Below are 18485 nucleotides of genomic sequence, written 5' to 3'. Positions count from 1 at the left end.
CGATGACTTTGTAAGATTCCTAAAGGTAGTGGGGGAGGGGAGCTATCTGATACAAAGGCTCTACCGTTAACTGGAGCGGCAAATCGTAGATTATAAGATTATGGTTCTTTTCTTGGTGTTCCCTGGGAGACAATTTATTCTGTCAGAACTACTGAAACAAACAGAAGGCAATGTATTCCAGAACTTTGGACAGGGGTCCTAGCCTCTGAGGTAAGGAGCAAAGGGTCTTGTGTTTGTCCTTATCTTTCTTTCCTGCAACCCCATCAAAAACAAAGCCACCTTCAAATCTAGTTTATTAGTAGAGTTGGTTACATTCAAAGGCTGTTGCTTGTTAGATGTTTTTTCTCTAGAGACTAAGCCTCCACCTACTGAGGAGACAAGGCATCACCAAGGCCCCAAGTTGAGACAAGTCTCTAAGTCTCTGCCCCTGCAGTTCCATCCCCTGGGTAATCACCCCCCAGGTAGCAGTGAGACTGGGGCACTGAGGGCTGGGATGTAGGCACGGGGCACCAGCAACCCAGGCACATGTGCCCCACAGACCAGTTAGTGGGCATCATTGAGCTGCCGTGCAACATCCAAGATGCTCTTGGCTCCTTTGTTCAGCAACAAGGTGGCCAGGCTGATGCCCAGGCTCTCAGCAGCCAGCTGGGCTTGTCGTGGCACGTTCCGGGCAGTGATGCCCACCAGCTGTGGATCATCCTCAGGGCCATCTTCATGCTGGGTAAGGGAAGGAGGGTAGGATTTGGTGAGCACGAAAGGGGAAGCAACATACAGATGTGTTTTCTACCCTCTCCGTCACCCTCCAGCCTTGGCACCTGGGCAGGGACATGGATGGTGGCCTGCATGGTCTCTTGCATGCCATCTGCGCCATTCAGACTCCAGACTCCTCCAGTCAGGTAGAGCTGGGAAAGAAAACGTTTGCCTCAGCATACTGTGAGAGGAAACTGCTTAGAAACCTGGGCTTTTCTTGCTGGCAGCTCAGGATGCACAGGAGAAATGCCAGAGTCCCTTCCCTGCCCTCCCACCCATCTTCCCCTGCTTACTTGCCCATCCTTCATAGCTGTATGCACTGCCACTGGCACACTGCAGCCTCCTTCCTGCAACAAGATCTCCCTGTGAGCTCCAAGGACCCTTACCACCACCCTGTAACCAGAGTCCTCAGAGATAACAGACTCTTCTAAGGACATAACTGAAAAAGAGGTAGCGGCCCAGACCTGGATCCTATCCATACTTTCAAGGATGAGTTACCACTAAATACAGAGCAATAATTTAAGAATTCTCCCCACTACCCTTCCCAGCTCCCCAGGTACCCACCCCTCCACAAGAGCACAGGCCCTACCAGGTGCCTCAGGAAGGCCCGTTCAGCGATGCAGCGAAGCAAAGTCTCAGGATCATGCAACACACCCACCAGATCCAAGATGTCCTGGTCCTTGGCTCGAACTTCCACTCCCAGAGCCCCCTGATGGAAAAATAGCCTAGGATATCAGGGGCAATCTTTCCCCAACCAGTAGAGCTAAGGATGGGAACCAGCCTACTTCCACCTGTTTGCCAGGTCCTTTTGGGGCCAGTAGCCTCCCAAGGCTTGCCCCTCTCTGGGAATGTTCTTGGTTGAAAACAAAAGAAAGGGACAGATCAATACACGGCTTCCCTGGTCAAGCATACCTGACCCACAGCATACATGCACTCCTCAGGGTTCAGGATCTGTGGGGGCAGAAGAGGCAGTCAGAAGGGTGGAGGTGGGAGTGCCTAAAAGCACACAACAGTGAGATGGGGCTTTCCTAGCATACAGAAGGGCTGGAGAGGCAAAAGTGGGAGTTTGGCCTCTGATCCCCAGTCTTCCCAACCTGGGACTCTTTTCCAGCTTGCACTGTTAGAGGTGGGTATTCAAAAAGGGAACACAGACAGGAAGGAGATGAAGATCATCTGGGGAGGGAAGAGTGGCAGGCCCTACCTGCCCCACCCGGTTCTGCCAGCCCATGCGCTGCAGGCCAGCTGCGGCCAGGATGATGGCACTGAACTCCTGCAGCTCATCCAGCTTCCGAAGCCGAGTGTTGAGGTTTCCCCGCTGTGGAGAGGCACTAAGGACCACAAGCTTTGGGCAGTCTGGAGCCTTATGCTGTTCCCTTTGCTTGAGTCTCTCAATCTGCTAACTTCTCACCTTTGAGTTCTCAGCTTAATGACAACAGCTAACACTTACCTCATACTTACTACACGCCAGACCCTGTTCTCAAGTGCTTTAGATATGTCAATTCATTTAATTTTCACAATCCTATGACGTAGGTAGTAGTATTATCATCTCCATTTTACAGATGAGAAAAATGATAGAGAGGTTTTCATTTATTTAATAACTTGCCCAAGGTTACAAGACCTCTGAGAAGCCTTCCCTGACTCTCAAGTCTGTGTTTAGATGTTCCAGCTAGAAGCTTCCAGAGAATTCCCTACTTTGCGCACTGGAGCACTTAGCAAATACTAGTTTGAAAATCAGTTTTACAAACCTATAACATTGTAAAAATCAAAACAATATAGTGGAATATAAAATAAAAATGGACTTATGGTTACCAAAGGGGAAAGGGGATGGGGGGAGATAAATTAGGAGTTTGGGATTAGCAGATGCAAACTACTATATATAAAATAAACAACAAGGTACTATTATATAGCACAGGGAACTATATTCAATATCTTGCAATAAACTACAATGGAAAAGAATATGAAAAGGAATATGTATATATACATATATACATACAGAAACTAACTAAACTTGCTGCACACCAGAAACTAACACAATGTTGTAAGTCAACTATAATAAAACAAATTTTTAATTATTTAAATTGAAATGAAAATGGAAGCACCCCCCCAATCCCCCTCCCTCGATGTAATCATTATTCAGTATCACTCTGTATTATCAATGCCTGGTTGTCTGTTTCCAGAACTAAAATGTAAACTCCGTGTAAGCAGGGACAATGTTGATCTTGCTCGCCATATCCCCAGTGCCAGGCACTTGCCTGGGGCTAAGAAAACATGACAGGATTATGAATGGATGGATGGATGGATGGATGGGTGGATGAATGGGAGGACAGGCAGTCCACTGTATCCATGGTCCACTTCCTCTGGAAGCCCCTTCCACTCTCACAACTCCCAGGGCCCTCTGGACCTGGTCTTCCTCCTTGGCTGCTGCCTCCTCCCTCCGCTAAAAGGATACAATACTCTTGAACTCCAGATGTGGGAACTTTCTCTGCAGCTGGGCCGCTCTCCGCAGGGAGCTGGTTCCCACCACGCTGCTCAGAGAGATGGTTTAAAATGAGATTTAACTCGCATGAGATTTAACTAGGCAGGCACTGTTCCTTTCCTCTTCCTCCCACCCCTCCATCTTCTGTGCACATCCCACCAAGATGCCTATCCAGGTCCCACTCACCTCTTCTCTGGCAAGGTTTCTAGGGTCTTCCCAACAAATTTTGGGTGAAAGACCACAGCATCATAGGGGCTCTCCCGCCTGGGGATGGAGGGAAAGTCATAGAATAAGGGAGAGATCTCGGTTCAGGTCACTTCCAGGCTCTCTCAATAGTCAACTAAATGGCATTTTCTGAGTTTTCTGCCATGCTTGACACTCCTCAGGGCAGAAGAGACAGCCTAGAGGCAGAGGGCCAAGTCCCAAAGGGAAAAGTCAAGGTTAATATGATGTCTACCCCATGCCGAGGCCGCCTGACTGGCAGGACTCTTACTTGCAGATGGCTCCAATGGTGAAGCCAGGAGGAAGCACCGTGGGCAGGTCCTTCAGGGAGTGAACAACCAGGTCCACTCTAGACAGATGGCAGAGAGGGAAGGAGAAGGGGTCTGAGCAGCATGTCCCCAGCCCTTCTCCACCCACTCCTGCCTGTACGTCACTGGCAGAGCCTAGAGCAGTTCAGGAAGCAGGCCTTTCCGAGATCTTGGGTCCCAGAGACCCGCTCTCCTCCTACCCTCCCTTTCACCCCCCTCCCCAGCCAGTCCTGCACCCCAGGCAGCCAGATGGCTCAGAACCAGGACACTCTCTTTTTCTGAGCCTGAAAAACTCACATATGAGCCCCTCTCTAGCCTATCCAAGCGTTTAAGCCCAACAGTCTAGCTGATACCCAGGTCTGATGTGCACTGGGGTCCTAGCGAGAGCCTGGGAGGGCGCCATGCTCCCTGCTTTCACTCACTCATTCCTCTCCAGAGCGTGTTCCAGCTCCTTGGTAAACAGGCTCTTCTCTCCAATCTGCCAGGCAAGAAAGAGCCTCAGGGTGAATCTTTTGGGGGAAGGAAAGAGGAGGGGGAAAAGGGTTGAATGGAAAATGTTGTTACCTTAGAGAGAGCAGTATCAAGAATCTTGTCTCCTGTGGTGGACATAGCAACTGAGGAGAGAATCAACCAATCAGATGTTCAGTGATCAGCATTTATTGAGCCCCTACTGAGCTCAGCACTTGTGCTAAGATTGTTGGTGGATACAGAGGCAATGTAAGCCCCAGTCCCTACCCTCTGGGAATGTACAATCTAGGAGGAAGACCAGATGTTATCACAAAAAGACCCAAAGCAGATGTTAAATGCCAGGCTAGCCCAGGTAGTCAGAGCTGGAGGTGTTTTGAGAAGGAAAGGGCCCTCCAAACTGGGGACAGCCAAGAAGAATTCTCAGAGGCAACAGGACCAGGCTTTGGTCCAAGACAAAGCCAGAAACACTGTGTTCTCCCCTCCAGGGGTTAAAGGCTTCCCCTTAGCTTCCATTCCTGTCCAGAAAACTCACTGATTTCAAACTGCAGGCCTGGGTACAAGGCTTTCAGCGTTGCCACCACACTGTCCGTCTGTATGCGGGCCAGCTGGGGGTAGAAATTCAGGTTAGTCCTGTCCTCTGGCCACTACCCTAAGGTCAGACCCTCACAGGGTCAGGGAGATCCTGAAAGGATTGGAATTCAGAGAGAGGATTGAATGCCCACCTAGGAAGCGGAGGGGTCTGGCCTGGGAGTCCTCTGCACCCCAACTTCCCAGCCCAGGGACTATCTCTTTACAGAATGCAATGTCATTCTGCATGGGATTTGATACTCAGTCACCCCATTTCCTCCATCCCCAAGCTGCTGAGAACGCTCTGGACCCCCCAACTTATAATACTGTGAACAAAGAAGTCTTCTGACAAACCTCCTCCACGCCGGTACTTACACTCACCTGGCTCTTGCGGGTACCCACGCGAACCACTCTCATCTTTGAGCTGTTTTCTTCCTGCAGAAAAAGTCCCCAGGTCACAGTCCCTGCTGCTCTTTGTGTTCCTCAACACCTTGTCCAAGAATCAGAATCACTGGCTTGGAAGAAAGGAACCTCAGCCCCTGGCCTGTGGCCAGCTGAGCCTCGGAGTGGGGAAACACACCCCTCCCCAAGACTGGTCCCTTTACCTTCCCCAATACCTTCTGCCTCCCCAGGGATCCAGAGAAGCAGAGACCAGAGAGAAGTGACAGCAGGACCTGCTGTTGCTGTAATGACCAGGACACTAAGCCCTGAAGCCCATCCAAGCTAAGGCAGTAGGAATGCTGCACTCAGCAAGGTGGGTAGACAGATAAGGTCTATCAGTCTGGCGCCAGGGAGGGTGGGGCCTGCAGCAGGCAGGGGCAGGACAGCTGGGGCCACACAGGGGAACGTGAGCTGAGTCACTGAGGGCAAGTTCAGGGTCCACAACAGAGTGGCACTTGAGAAAGCTTCAGTGCCACCTAGATGCCATAAGAGCTACCCCACAGTTGCCATACTACGGATCCCGTAATCTGGACGGAATGCATGCATAAAGGACTGGGGTCGACAGATCTGACATATAGTCCTGCTCAGCCTCTTGACTGGGCGAACTTGAACACATCATCTTATTTGTTCATCTATAAACCTGTTTGTTCATCTATAAAATGAAGAAGTTTGCACTCAAGTATCTTCTTTTGATATTCTGTAAGACTAAGAGGGTAAGCTGTCTAATGTCCATTCACCTAGAGTGCAGCCTCTGATTTCACCACGAAGGAAATATTAGGATGTCAGAGACCAAGCCAAGAACTCAAAGGGACATCCCTCTTCCTCTTGCCCGGGCACCTTGGACAAAGGTATTCAGTGCCAAGCAGGCAGAACTGGGTTCTTCAGTCTGAGGTCCTATTTCTTCCCAGATCAGACAGTGGTCACTATAGATACTATCAACTTCCCCTGTTCTGGGATCTTCATCCTACAGAGTTCTTCTGCAGTCAGGTATCGGGGGGCCTCTGTTGCTAGAGGAGGTGACAGCTGGCTGCTCCTGGACTCTAGTCTACTCCATAGCTATCACTTCTCCAATAGATAAACCCTGGGGGATCCTAAGCAAATTAGGCTAGGTTTGAAATGCTAAACATGGCAACTAAAATTCTGGGCCACAGGGAGCCCACAGAAAGGAATCTAAGGTCCCAGAAACTGCTATGTTCAAACAATCCCTTAATTTCATTGATTCTGCACAGCATATTCAAGTCAAATTGTTCCAGTAAAAAATTCCTTATTGAGCACGTATATCCTAGAGCTATTGCTTTCAATCTTCATAACAACCTATCAGGTAGACAGGGCAGGCATCTCTGGAACTGTGTTAAAGAAGCAAAGTCTGGCTCTGAGGAGCAAAGTGACTTGCCCAGGGCCACAGGGTTAATCTTGGGTAGAGAGCTGGAATCCAGATCTTCTTACTCCAAGTCCAGCACTCAGGAATCTCAGCAATGGCACAGAATTCCCCTCCTTACCAGCACATAGGTCAGGGAGAGATAGGCAGCTGCCCCACTCCTTTCTTATCTCTGGCGGACTTTGGCCTCATGGACTCTGCAGTTTGCATCTGCACAAGCCCAGAGCTGGGACCCCAGGCTAGGAATAGGAAGGCCCAAGGGCGTCCCCCGTCCATGGTAGTAACCCAATGATGTGTCTCAGTTGGGGACTTTTGAGTGTAGGCTGGGGCTGGGTGTACATTAAAAAGAAAAAAAGCGGAGAAGGTGCACTTCCAAGACGTTTGTGTGCAGTTCGGAGAATTCGAGGTACACTCTCCTCTCTGGATCCAAAATGGAACACTTCCCCAAAGTGGCTGAATCTCGACTCGGACCTGTCTCGTGTGAAGGGATCCCGGGGAATAGCACCCTATCTCGTGCAGACGAATTTTCCTGTGTTGGGTCACTACATCTAGAGCCGTGGAAGCCATGCCTCATGGAATCCCATCCAGATCCCCGCAGGTACGGGGTTCTGTTCGAGACAATCCATCTGCTCTTAAGTCCGCCCCCACCGCTCACTGATTCCCCTAAGGGCAACGCAGCTACTGGCCCTTTAAAAACTGTTCGAACCAAAAAAAAAAAAAACACAAAACAGACGGATAACCGTCCCGACCAATTGACGACGGAGAATGGCAACTTGGGGCCAATCGCGGCACTGCTAATGCAGAAGACCGAAGCTGCGAGGGTCACCGGCTCAGGACTCACCGCCGTTGCGGCCGCGTCGCCGTTACCAGACATGGCTGTGCGCGGGAAGTAGGCCGGGGGCTGCTGCCAATGTCCTCCGGAGTCGGGCAAGCCGAAGGCCCCGGCAGGCCGGGTACTGGGCGCACGCGGAGCTCGCAATACTCCAGCAGCCACACACTCCCGACTCCGCTAAGGGCCTGCGTCACTTCCGGCCCCGCCCCAGAGCGGCTGGACCTCCCTGAGCGGGAATTAGAGCGATTGCAACAAAGACCTTACCTTGGGTTACCGCCCCTACTCCCCCAGGTTGACCCCGGTCTTCCCCGTTTGAGACCCAGGCCCACCCACTGTTCATTTTTACTTTTACCTGGCCAGTAATACCGGTGGTCAGTAGCCAAGATATGCTTCCCGGATTCATCCACAAAAGTAAGTTCTTTGCAGTCCCTCCTACCGCCACCCAAGGAAACGTCAATAAATCAAAAGTAGGCATGCCGAGAGGAAAAGGATATTAACCCTACAATGCGGCATCGGAAGTTAAAGGCTACTTGATCAACCTACCATGCCCGCAGGCTGCATTCAACATCTACAAATAAAAGAGGCCTGCTTCTGAAAGCTAGTCACCCAGAATTCCACAGCTTTATCTCCTTAGCTGTGGCACAAGCAATTAGTGCAGCTTATGTGGTGCTTCTTCTGCTACAACCCTGAAGTAGGCAACTAAAGACAAATAACTGAAATAGGAGTGCCAACACATTATTAGTGTTAGTGGGAAAAGGGCTTATGAGTAAAAGTGCTTTACCCATTAACAGTACTAATAACCATGTATTAACCACTTTCAAAAAACTGGACACATGTCATCCATACTAGCCCGAGGGCTACAAGATTCCAGCCTTGACTTATCTCTATGTGTTTCAGAAGCACCTGGTATTTGAGAGATGTTTTGCAATTGAGCTTTAAGAGATACACAGTGGTCAACAGCCCCGAACTAGCTCTGACCTGACCACACGACCTGGTGGTGTCCTAAAGCTACCTTTGCTTCATTACCATGCCAAGATCCCCGCCCAAGGGGGATAGTTGTACTCTGCTAGGTGCAATTCCTGCCTTGTGGAAGACTGTGATGCCCCAGCTCCCCACACCCCCGAAATCTCTGCCCCTTTCCTAGAGCCCTGATGACATGTCTGCCTCCTATCCCTTAAATTCTCTTACTGCCCTTCCTTGGGGGAGAAGGTATCTTTAAAGCATGTGCTCTCCTTTCTCCATTCCTTGATCAATGAATAGTTTCTGCTCTGCTATACCGAACAAGGTTTTGTTTGACCAGAATCTGCAACTCCAGGCAAAGGACCCACTGAGGGGTCGCTGACCTCTTGGGGACCAGTAACGCATCCATTGATTGGCTCCTTTGACCTTCATAACAGCCGTACTAGAAAGATGTTGTAATTCCTCATGTACAAACGAAGAAACTGAGGTTCAGAGAAGGTTGCCCTAAGTGAAACTAAGAATCAAGCTCAGGGCAGCTGATCCAGTCTGTATTCTTAGCTGCTACCACCGTAGTGTACTCTATCCGCCTCCTCTAAATACTATCTAAACCACAATGTCTAAGTTACTTCTTTTAATTAACCCATAGGAGCAATTTTCCAACGGCAGTGTAACCCCAATTACACGCAGACACTTAGCAACAGAAACTTCAGCTGACGACTTCGAAGAGGGAACAAAATGTTTCAATAAAGACACTTTTATCCTGCTTATCATCTGGTACTGAATACAGCGAGACACCAACCCACCCATTATGAAGGCAGGCTTTAAAGCCTAAGGCTCCCCACCAGAATCTGCCTCCAGCTTGAATACTCTGTCCATACAAGAGCCACAGAGACCAGCCACACTATAGAGCAGAGTCCTCAGTCCGGGCTGCTCTTGCGGCTCAGGCCTTTGCAGGGGTTCTTCAAATGAACTCTACTAGATGCCATAGGACCCACTCATTACTGGAATGAAGTCTCGTCAACATCATCTTTAAGGAACTCTGTAGGAAGGGAAGGGGAGCTCTAGGAGAGCAGAGGGAAAGAAATACATTTTGCACAGTTAAGAATCACCAGGAAGTCCCCAGAATAAATCCTTCAACCCTGAAATCATTATATGCTTTTATTTATAGACTCTGGGAGCCAGGACCCAAGCACAGCCTGGTGCTCTTGGATAGAGAATAAAGCCGCTATTGTCCAGACTCTGAGGTTGCTGAGGTGCCCTCCCCCTCTGGTCTGGAATGATCTACACTGCTCAAAAAGTCAACAGGAGAAATGGCAGGTTGGCCGAAGAAGGAGGCAGGAAAAGAAAGTCCTCTTAAGTCCTGAGGGCTATGGCATCAGATGAGAGCAGAGTCCTGGGCATGTCTGCCTAACTCCTTGCAACAGCCCTGTCTCCGTCCCCCTGTGTCCCTGCTGCTGGGCCTCCACCATCACACCCCTCCCACTAGCCACTTAAGTGCCCCTCCTGGCATGTATGAGCAAGTCCTTCTGCAGCCCGGCCTCCAGGCTCGCAGTCAGTCGGGCTGTGGGCGGGTCGGTAAGCAGAGTCAATTTGTTGAAAACACCTCGGCCAAAGTAGTCAGCAATCACAGAGAAGCTGTCGTTGGAGCACTTGAGCTGCAGGGAAAGAGAAGAGTTGCGAGTCAAAAACCCATAGGATGGGCTTCCCTGGTGGCGCAGCAGTTAAGAATCCACCTGCCAATGCAGGGGACACAGGTTCGAGCCCTGGTCCGGGAAGATTCCACATGCCTCAGAGCAACTAAGCCCACGTGCCACAACTACTGAGCCTGTGCTCTAGAGCCCGCAGGCCACAACTACTGAGCCCACGTGCCACAACTACTGAAGCCCGTGCACCTAGAGCCCGTGCTCCACAACAAGAGAAGCCACCACAACGAGAAGCCCGCGCACCGCAACGAAGAGTAGCCCCCGCTCGCCGCAACTAGAGAAAGCCTGCGCACAGCAACGAAGATCCGATGCAGCCAAAAATAAATAAAATACATTAAAGAAATAAAAAATTTTTTTTAAAAAAAACCCCACAGGAGGAGGAGAAAAGAACACCAGTCCCCAGCGCTCACCACCTCCCTGTGGGCAGGGGAGTCACGTCATCCCCACCTGGTGCTGGAACTGATCATGGAGATCTCGCTTCTGTTCCTGGGCCCGAATCATATCCATGACCTTGCGGTTTTCAGGGAGGCAGGTGGGGCAGTCGGCATCACTTTCTGAGTAACTCTCAAAGCAGTGCTGGTGGAAAGAGTGGCCGCAGAGAAAGTGGACCGAGGGCAACTCCAAGGCACTGTTACAGATGCTGCACTTGGTCTTCTGGAAAATCTTTGGACTACAGGCAAGGGAGACCAGAAAAGAGTGGCAAAAAGTGAGGGCAGGGCCAGGAACCATGTGGAGAGAGAAGGCAGTTGGAGGCAATGAGGAGAGAGAGGTCCCCGTTAAGGAAGTACGAGGCCCTGCTCTTCTTACCACCTAAAGGGGGTCACAGGAGGACCCCACGCTGGGCCTACAGGGAGTCTCAGCACCCTCCCAGCAGGTCCATCCAACCCAAGAAAAGTACCTGCTACAAGACAATATCCTCCAAAGCCCAATAAATCACGTTCTACGTAGTAAATCATTCTTCGGAATTCCTCCATCAAAACAGATCTTCAAGAATGAAATGCTCAGACATACTCCAAACAATCCACTGTCTTTGAAAAATGACACCCTGTGAAGAACAGTGTTATCCCCGGACGCCTCCACAATTCTGGATGCCAAGTACCTCGCCTTCAGCTCCTGGATCTCCTGGCGGATACGGGTGGTCTCCTCTCGGTAGCGCCGCACCCGGAGCTCGTCCTGCGCGATCTGCTGGCTCTGCTTCTGCAGTTTTTGGACCAGGTAGTCCCGGATGACAGACAGGGTGGCCGTGGAGTTGTGGGCCAGGGTCTGCACCACTGAGATGGGGGTCCGGGAGGAAACAAGACCATGAACTAAGCAGCCCTCTGGATAGAACTGAAGGGCCGCTGCCCCAGAGCCCGACTGCCGGCAGCCCGCACCCAGCCACCCGCCCTGTCCTCTGGAGCACCTAGAAGAGGCGGCATGAGGTTCTTGCTCTCGATGTGCCTCAGCACGGCCGCCACGTACTCCTTGCAGTCCTCCTCCTTGCGGGCGAAGTAGCTGAGTGCCTGTTCCCACAGGGAGGGCTCCTGCTCCCCGTGGCGCTCGCACACGGTGAGCACCTGCTGGTACTGCTCGTGCTGCATGTGGTAGTGCATGATCTGTTGGAACCTGCGGCCGGGCAAGGCGCACATCAGCGGCTGTCCCCCACAAGTGACTCGGCTACGTTCCCCTTCCCTGAGATTCCCCAGACTCTTACAGTTTCCCCTGCTCATAGAGGTAAAGGACCCCATCCTGGAAGTCGTGCATCTGGCAGAGGACCAGGGCTTTGTCAAAGACATCACAGAAGCGACCACTCTTCAGCAGGGAGATGGCCTCTGCGTGAAGCTTCTCTTTGACCTAAAAGAGGAGGGTACAGCTGCTGGACATCAGGGAAAAACGACAAGGCCTCTCAGGACCAGGCAAGTCGACTATCTCTTCCCCTCAGTCCAACTTGCTCTTCACGGGGGACCATTTAGCCCCCAAGGGTGAGGTGTTATTGGTCTAAAGAAAGCAGCAAGAGGCAACCAGGAAAGAAATGGAAGCAGTTTTTTCTCCAGCACCTCCGGCCACTTTGCCAGGTCTCACCTGCGGCTCCTCCTCGTGAGCCCAGTTCTGGAGTCGCAGCTCAAGGAGCGTGTCATAGATGCCCTGCGGGGAGTCACGCTGCACCTCACTCATGTGCTCTAAGAAAGCTTTCAGCTCCCGCGGGTTGTTGGCAAAGATGGGGATGAACTCCTCTGAGTTGGCCTAGGACGGCAAGGGAGGAGAGGTGGCCGAGTGAGTGGGCTCGGTATGTGGGCTGCTAAGGTGATCACTGCTGTCCAAACGCCATTCTCCCTGAGGCCTCACCCTGCAGCCTGGAGCCTCCCTATCGCCTCGACCCTCAAGGTTGGGCCGATAGTCGGTACAAAGTCCCTTCAGCAACTCGGTCGTCTGCTCTGGTATATGGTGCATGAGGATCTTGCCGTAGCGTTTCATGTTGCTCTCTGCCTGCTCAAAGGGCAGCTTGCCAATGTATCGAAGGGCTTCCTGATAATTCTGTGGAGAGGCAAAGGGCAGAGTAAGCACATGATCCTGCCTCACCCACCAGGAAGCACTTTCAGCATCCCAGGGATGTCCTAGAAAATGAACAGGGTCCTGCCCGTGTCAAGAGGCTCACCTACCTTGATGTCCTCTAGCTGGATCTTCAAGTACCACTCATGATGTGCATGGTTCTCAGCCAAATAGAGGGCGTGGGAGTAGTAGCCAGCCTGCCGGAGGACCTTGATGGCTGTCTCCACATCAAAGTGGACTTCACTCTCACTCTTTGTCTGCCAGGGAGACATTAGACAAAACCAGTCATAGAGAGGTTGTGGTTGGGGAACGGAAAGGAAATATGCATCTGATTCTAAAACCAAATTCTTAAGGCAATAAAAAAGTTGATGCTTTTTTTTTTTGGCAGCGCTGAGCGGCACGCAGAATCTTAGTTCCCCAACCAGGGATCGAACCCGTGCCCCCTGCAGTGGAAGCGTGGAGCCTTAACCACTGGACCACCAGAGAAGTCCTAAAGTTGATGCTTTTAAAGCACTGTTATCCTGCCTCTCCAAAAGTCTGCCTCTGCCTCTACTATTAGAGGGACTCGTCTGGGAACACAGGGCTTCCCTGGGCTTAGATACCACGAGAAATTTTGGCATCAAAAAACAAGAGGGGTGGGAATTCCGTGGCGGTCCAGTAGTTAGGACTCTGCGCTTCCACTGCCAGGGGTCCAGGTTTGACCCCTGGTGGGGGAACTAAGATCTGGCAAGCCACGCAGTGCAGCCAAAAAGTAAAAAAAAAAAAAACCAAGAGAGAAAACAGGAGAAAACTCGCAAAGAAGCCTATTCCTTTTCCTAGTTTATAGACCAGAGGACTCTGGTCCCCAAATAAGGTCAGCTCTTCTCTCTCTCTGCAGCCCTGGTGGAGCCCCTCATGCTCAGTGGGGCCCTCACGGAATCCCGCGCCAACACCACCCTGCACCTTGATGAATTCCTCCAGCTTCGAGCTGTCCTTGAGCTTTGTGTAGCAGTTGAGCAGCAGGGTGGTGTGGTCGGCATTGGCCAGGGACTGCCGGTGCAGGGTCTGCAGGTAAGCCGTTAGGTTGTGGATGCGCTGGGCATCCAGAAACTTGCGGATCACATACGATGGCTCCAACTTTCCAATGGTTCTAGGGAGACATATGCATCAAATAGCATTGGGGTCAGCGTACTTCTCAAACTTTCACGTGCATGGGAATCACTTGAAGATCTTCTTAAAATGCAAATTCTGTTTCAGCACGTCTGGAGTAAAGCCTGAGATTCTGCAATTCTAACAAAAATCCCAGGCAATATCGATTATACTAGACCATGGACCACATGAGTAGCAAGGCTCCAGAGCACTGTTTCTTAAACTTGGCTGAAAACAGGAATTCGAGAGAGGTTGGGAAAGAGGCTAGACAGCTTCTTAAGACCCCTTATTAATTTAAGAATTAGTATTGAGGGAAGAAAGTGTGGAAGCAAGAGATGAATACCTTTTTCCCTTTAAAAAATCTTATCAAAATGAGTATTAACAAAGGTCAGGTTAACATCTAAAATAACAGATACTCATCAGCTCAACTGCATGCTGGTCATGTAATATTTGACCCAAAACATTCCCTTTCCAATAAGGTATACTGTCTTCTCACTTGAGGCATCACAGTTTCTGGAGGAAAAAAAGACGGTTCACAGTGGAGTCCACCCTCCTTCCCCAAGTGCAGGTTTTAGCCTATCTGGCTGCCTGTCCCTGCATTCACAGCTGTATCCTAAAGCGCCTCCAGACTGACCGGATATACTGCTGGACAGCCCCATCATGGTTGCCCTTGCTGTAGAGATGGTCCCCATACTGCATGAAGATCTGGGCCAACCCATCACTGTCCAGATGCTGGCTCTTGGCCAGATTAATCGCCATCTCAAATAGATTCTTCTTAAACAGCATCTGGAAGGGAAGAGAGATTAGAAAACTGGAAGCAGCAGTCCTGAGAAGACACCTTCCTAGAAAGCACCCACAATACACAAGGCAGACAGTTGTGAAGCCCCGATCAGCCTAGATCTTAGACAGGGTGAGACCTCTCAGATACCCCCAAGAACAACATCAGCTCGCCTCACAAGGTTCTCTACAGGCAGGCAGAGTGGACCCTGAGAGTGGGCTCAGGCTCCCAGCCACTGCTTCCCTCTAAGGCCTCATCCCAGGCCACTGGCCTTGTAATCCTACCCTAAGGGAGCTGAGTAAGTGACCCAAAGGGAAGGAAACACCCTGGCCTAGGGACTTGGAGAGCCTATTCCTAGAGCTGCGTCTGGGTGCCCACAGCCAGCTCTGGGAATCTGGTGGCCTTGCCTCCAGTTTGGTCTGTGTGTCCTTCTCCTGCAGTGCGTGGACCCGCCCATCCCGCGTCAGCACGTACAGGGAGCCCCACTCAGCAAGCACATCCACTACATCCTCAAAGACGGTGCTATAGGCTATGAACTTGTTGCACAGGTCATAGATGTTGAGAATCTGCTTGTCGGAGCTCTGGGAGTCCCTGCTGGTAAACTCTGACCTGTGTGGGAAAGAGAAAGACCCAGATATTTGTACCACCTCTGTCTCAGCTCCCCTCGATTTCCTTTCCAATACAACTCTGATGCTGCCCATTCCACCCAGAACAAGACACCACTCTGGCCCGTCTAGCAGCTCATCCTGTAACATTTAGCATGGTGCTGGCAGTTGTGGGAAGAGAACATATAGACCTGGTCTTACCCTTTAGGATACTATAATTAATACAGGCAACAGACTGAAAAATTAACTACATTCCAACATCCATTATTTAACAAATAATTAGTGCCTGGTGTATGTAGGCCACTGAGCTTAGTACTGAATGAAAACTAACATCTGACAAGGATCACTTGCATCATGCTGAAGGCCCCATCGCCCTTTCTGGTGGCTCAGAGAAAAAAAACGCCCTGTCTTGCATCTCCCAGAACTTTCCAATTTCTCCACTACTCAGTCCCTTGTTCCTCTATCCAATTCATTTTGACCAAGGAGTAAAAATCCCAATACCAGGTCCCACATTTCCTGGAGCATTCTAGCACATCAGGGCTGCTCAGCAAATGTCTGCAGCAAAATCACACATTTTTCAGCAAAAAAAAAAACAAAACCATTATAACTGAGTCTAGGTGTAAGCACAATCTACCTAAAACCAAATAGGAGATTGACGGGATCCAGGCATTAGGAGTTTAAAATCAGGTTTTAATTCTGGGGAACAAGTTCAGCCCTCTCCCTTTTGCTTCTCCATGGAGTCCTTACTTGGGAGAAACCTTCCGGTCACGGGAGACAATGACAAGGTAGCCTCTAAACCAGTGAGCAATGAGTTTATGGCCCTCAAAGGCGAAGCAGGGCCCCCGTTCATCAGGCTGGTATAAGTAGACACATTCATCCCCTGCCACTATGAACTGCAGGTCCTGAGAAGGGTCGCTTAGGGCTGAGCAGCGCAGGCCACAACCGTGGGTGTCCAACTCCACACGAGGGTAGTCCTTTCCAGAAACTATGTAGGACTGCAGGAAGTAAGAGAGGGGTTAACAGGCTCCCCGTGAGGAGGAGGCATCTAAGCCTTCCCAAAGGTATCTCCACCTCCATATTGGCTCTCTCTTCATTCTTGGCACCCTAAGCCTTGCCCTGGCTGCTTGCCATCTCCATTAACCACCACCCATCTATTAAATACATAAGCCATCTATTAAATATATAAGCAAAGACTACATTTCTTTCCTCTGTATATACTATCACTACTTACTACAGGTATTTAGCAAGTAAGAGAATTTTACTACTTTATCCAAAAACCATTGCTGGAACAAAACAAAACTATTGCTGAGACTAAGCTGTTATAAATTAGGAGCACAGGAACCAGAGAAGTAAAGCAACTTGTCCAGTGTCTCTTAAGTTAATTAGGAGAAAAACTTAGGTCTTTTACTACAAGACCAAGAGTTCTTTTCCTAGTTCTAACTCTTCCCAGTCTCCTAAGGGAGGAAATATTAAGCTGGGCAAATGACTCAAGGTTGTATGATGAAAACTGCAAGAATTCGACCTCTTTTGTCAGTTCCTTACCCTAGCCCCCTGAGCAATGTTAAAGCCTTTCCTGCCTGCCCGTAACAGTGGAGGCCCTGGTCATACCTGAACATTCTCAGTTGTCACAACAAACAAGTGAGTGGTCTTTCCTGCTTGGCGAAAGGCCAGTCCGGTAACAGGATAGTTGCCCTTGTGCAAAATCTGGGTCTTGCTATGCCGGTCCCGAGTGATGTCCCCTTTGTTCAATGTAACACTGCCATCTGTGAAACCTGCAGGAGAGCAAGAAACATTCAGCCTCATTGAGCCTCATTGAGGCTGAATAGATCAGGAAGCATAGAAGGGGAAAAAGACCACTTGAGGCACTTGTTAGAAGTGACAATCTTTCTCCTCATACCCAACTTCTCCAGTGGTTACCATGAAGATCAGGACTCACTGACTCATTTTCAAAGAACAAAACGAAATGCTTTCCCACCCAAAACTTTAAAATCTCAAACGCATCAGTTCAGTACAAAATGGTCTCATGAAAACAGTGAAGATGAGCTGCAGAAGCAACTCTGAAGAAAATCTATAAAGAATCATGGGGTGTTAGCTTTGCCTTCTTTCTGCTTACCGATGGCCATAAAGTTGAGATTTTCATGGACAGTCAAACAAGATACAACAGTCGGCTCTGCCCCTGGGATGGCAGGGAAGATTCGAGTGCAGAGTGGATTGCCACCATCTCTCTTCTCCAGGTTCCAGATCTTTACCTGTGGACAGACCTCAGATGTATGAATGCTAGTCACCCTCCAACAAACAGCCATTCCCACGCTCCTGGGTCTTTCCCATTTCTTTTCTAGGACTCACCAGGGGGTTGATCCCCTCTTCATCCTCACCAACAGATGCCAGAATGTTGTGCTGCTTCAACTGGTACAGGTGTGTCACCCGTAGTTTGTAGGCCTGGAACCCGGTAAGCTGTAGGGAGCGGGGCAAGAACCAGATCTGGCCTTCCATGTGTGCAGAGTAGTCAAGGAGCCTCCTTTCCAAGGAGAGATACTTATATTTAGGCCAGAACCCAAATAACAACTAACATACATACAACTCTTTAAATTTTTCAAGGGTTTTTCCACAGATTATCTTCTGGGAACTCCCCATCTTAAAAAGACTAGAAAAGAAAGGCCCGAGTTTAGTGGAAGCATTATGAAAAGCAAAGCAGAAAACTCATGGTCTCATTTAACTCCTCCCCCACAATACTGGGCTGGGGAGATAATGACACCTCACATACTCAACTTTTAAAGCCAACTTGCATCCATTCTTTTCATCGATCTTAAAAGAAAACAACAACAACAACAAAACCTTGCCGAACTGTTATTTTACGCCCCTTTTGCAGATAAGGAAATTGAAGCCCAGAGAGGTTAAATGACTCGCCCAGGACTGTTCGCTCAGTTGGCAACAAGTTAGAGAACGGACTTCCTCCTTTCTTCCCTCAAACCACAGAAGGAGCACTGGGCGCCCATCTAAAGGAAAGTGGCACGTAACACGAACCCCTCTGACGGACAGATTTCATCCCAGCTGTATCTCTTCAGGGATTCGGGGAGGGAAGAGGCAGCTCCACAGGAAGGATATCTCCAAAGACTAGGCTCCCTCGGCCTGAGTCGCAGACAGTGATGCCAGGAGGTAGGCAAAGGAACTTGGAAGCAGAGGGTCCAGAGGCAGGCGCAGCCCCGGGAGCAGCCCCATCATTGCCCAGTGGCTCCTTCACCAGCTCCTTGTCGAAGAAAACGAACCGCCGCCACTGCAGGTAGGCCGCCATCTTGGCCGAAGGCCCCCGCCTCCAGTAGAGAGGTCACATGAGAGGAGC

At 50.1% G+C, this 18485-nt stretch overlaps 2 protein-coding genes across 7 annotated transcripts; both read right to left on the bottom strand.

Annotated features, from left to right (window-relative positions):
- Positions 1-276: 276 nt before the first annotated feature.
- Positions 277-7649, bottom strand: HMBS (hydroxymethylbilane synthase). 3 transcript variants are annotated; one of them, XM_059068681.2, is made up of 14 exons: positions 7452-7649; positions 5173-5226; positions 4757-4829; positions 4321-4370; positions 4179-4234; positions 3720-3797; positions 3413-3490; positions 3200-3275; positions 1952-2065; positions 1663-1701; positions 1340-1459; positions 1044-1097; positions 816-902; positions 277-717 (listed from the first exon to the last, which is right to left on the bottom strand). In XM_059068681.2, exons 1-14 carry the CDS (start codon positions 7482-7484, stop codon positions 544-546), a joined length of 1086 nt encoding a protein of 361 aa, XP_058924664.1. In that variant the 5' UTR covers positions 7485-7649; the 3' UTR covers positions 277-543. The 3 variants fall into 3 exon arrangements, with proteins under 3 accessions (XP_058924664.1, XP_066895221.1, XP_066895222.1); XM_067039120.1 differs by lacking the exon at positions 3720-3797 and having other exon boundaries at positions 7452-7615; XM_067039121.1 differs by lacking the exons at positions 3720-3797; positions 7452-7649 and adding an exon at positions 5409-5496 and having other exon boundaries at positions 5173-5281.
- Positions 7650-9542: 1893 nt separating this feature from the next.
- On the bottom strand, positions 9543-18481 carry VPS11 (VPS11 core subunit of CORVET and HOPS complexes). 4 transcript variants are annotated; one of them, XM_059068960.2, is made up of 16 exons: positions 18251-18481; positions 17492-17640; positions 17259-17394; positions 16754-16917; positions 15893-16140; positions 14948-15149; positions 14397-14548; positions 13577-13763; positions 12745-12891; positions 12431-12619; positions 12167-12328; positions 11799-11938; positions 11508-11710; positions 11205-11376; positions 10553-10775; positions 9543-10057 (listed from the first exon to the last, which is right to left on the bottom strand). In XM_059068960.2, exons 1-16 carry the CDS (start codon positions 18435-18437, stop codon positions 9893-9895), a joined length of 2826 nt encoding a protein of 941 aa, XP_058924943.1. In that variant the 5' UTR covers positions 18438-18481; the 3' UTR covers positions 9543-9892. The 4 variants fall into 4 exon arrangements, with proteins under 4 accessions (XP_058924943.1, XP_066895218.1, XP_066895219.1 ...); XM_067039117.1 differs by having other exon boundaries at positions 17259-17406; positions 17492-17663; positions 18170-18463; XM_067039118.1 differs by having other exon boundaries at positions 17492-17663; positions 18170-18460.
- Positions 18482-18485: the final 4 nt, after the last annotated feature.

The sequence above is a fragment of the Kogia breviceps genome, chromosome 7 (genome assembly GCF_026419965.1).
Source record: "Kogia breviceps isolate mKogBre1 chromosome 7, mKogBre1 haplotype 1, whole genome shotgun sequence".
NCBI classification, from domain to species: Eukaryota; Metazoa; Chordata; class Mammalia; order Artiodactyla; family Physeteridae; genus Kogia; species Kogia breviceps.
This window is presented reverse-complemented; position numbering and strand designations above follow the sequence as displayed.

Coding starts and splice junctions, on each gene's coding strand:
- VPS11 (XM_059068959.2), bottom strand. CDS start 18,437: ATGGCGGCCTACCTGCAGTGGCGGCGGTTCGTTTTCTTCGACAAGGAG. Junction 16,918..17,258: donor TCTCAACTTTATGGCCATCG/GTAAGCAGAAAG, acceptor GCTCTCCTGCAG/GTTTCACAGATGGCAGTGTT. Junction 11,377..11,507: donor CCTCATGCCGCCTCTTCTAG/GTGCTCCAGAGG, acceptor CCCCCATCTCAG/TGGTGCAGACCCTGGCCCAC.
- HMBS (XM_059068681.2), bottom strand. CDS start 7,484: ATGTCTGGTAACGGCGACGCGGCCGCAACGGCG. Junction 1,702..1,951: donor GGCAGAACCGGGTGGGGCAG/GTAGGGCCTGCC, acceptor CTGCCCCCACAG/ATCCTGAACCCTGAGGAGTG. Junction 718..815: donor CCATCCATGTCCCTGCCCAG/GTGCCAAGGCTG, acceptor TCCCTTACCCAG/CATGAAGATGGCCCTGAGGA.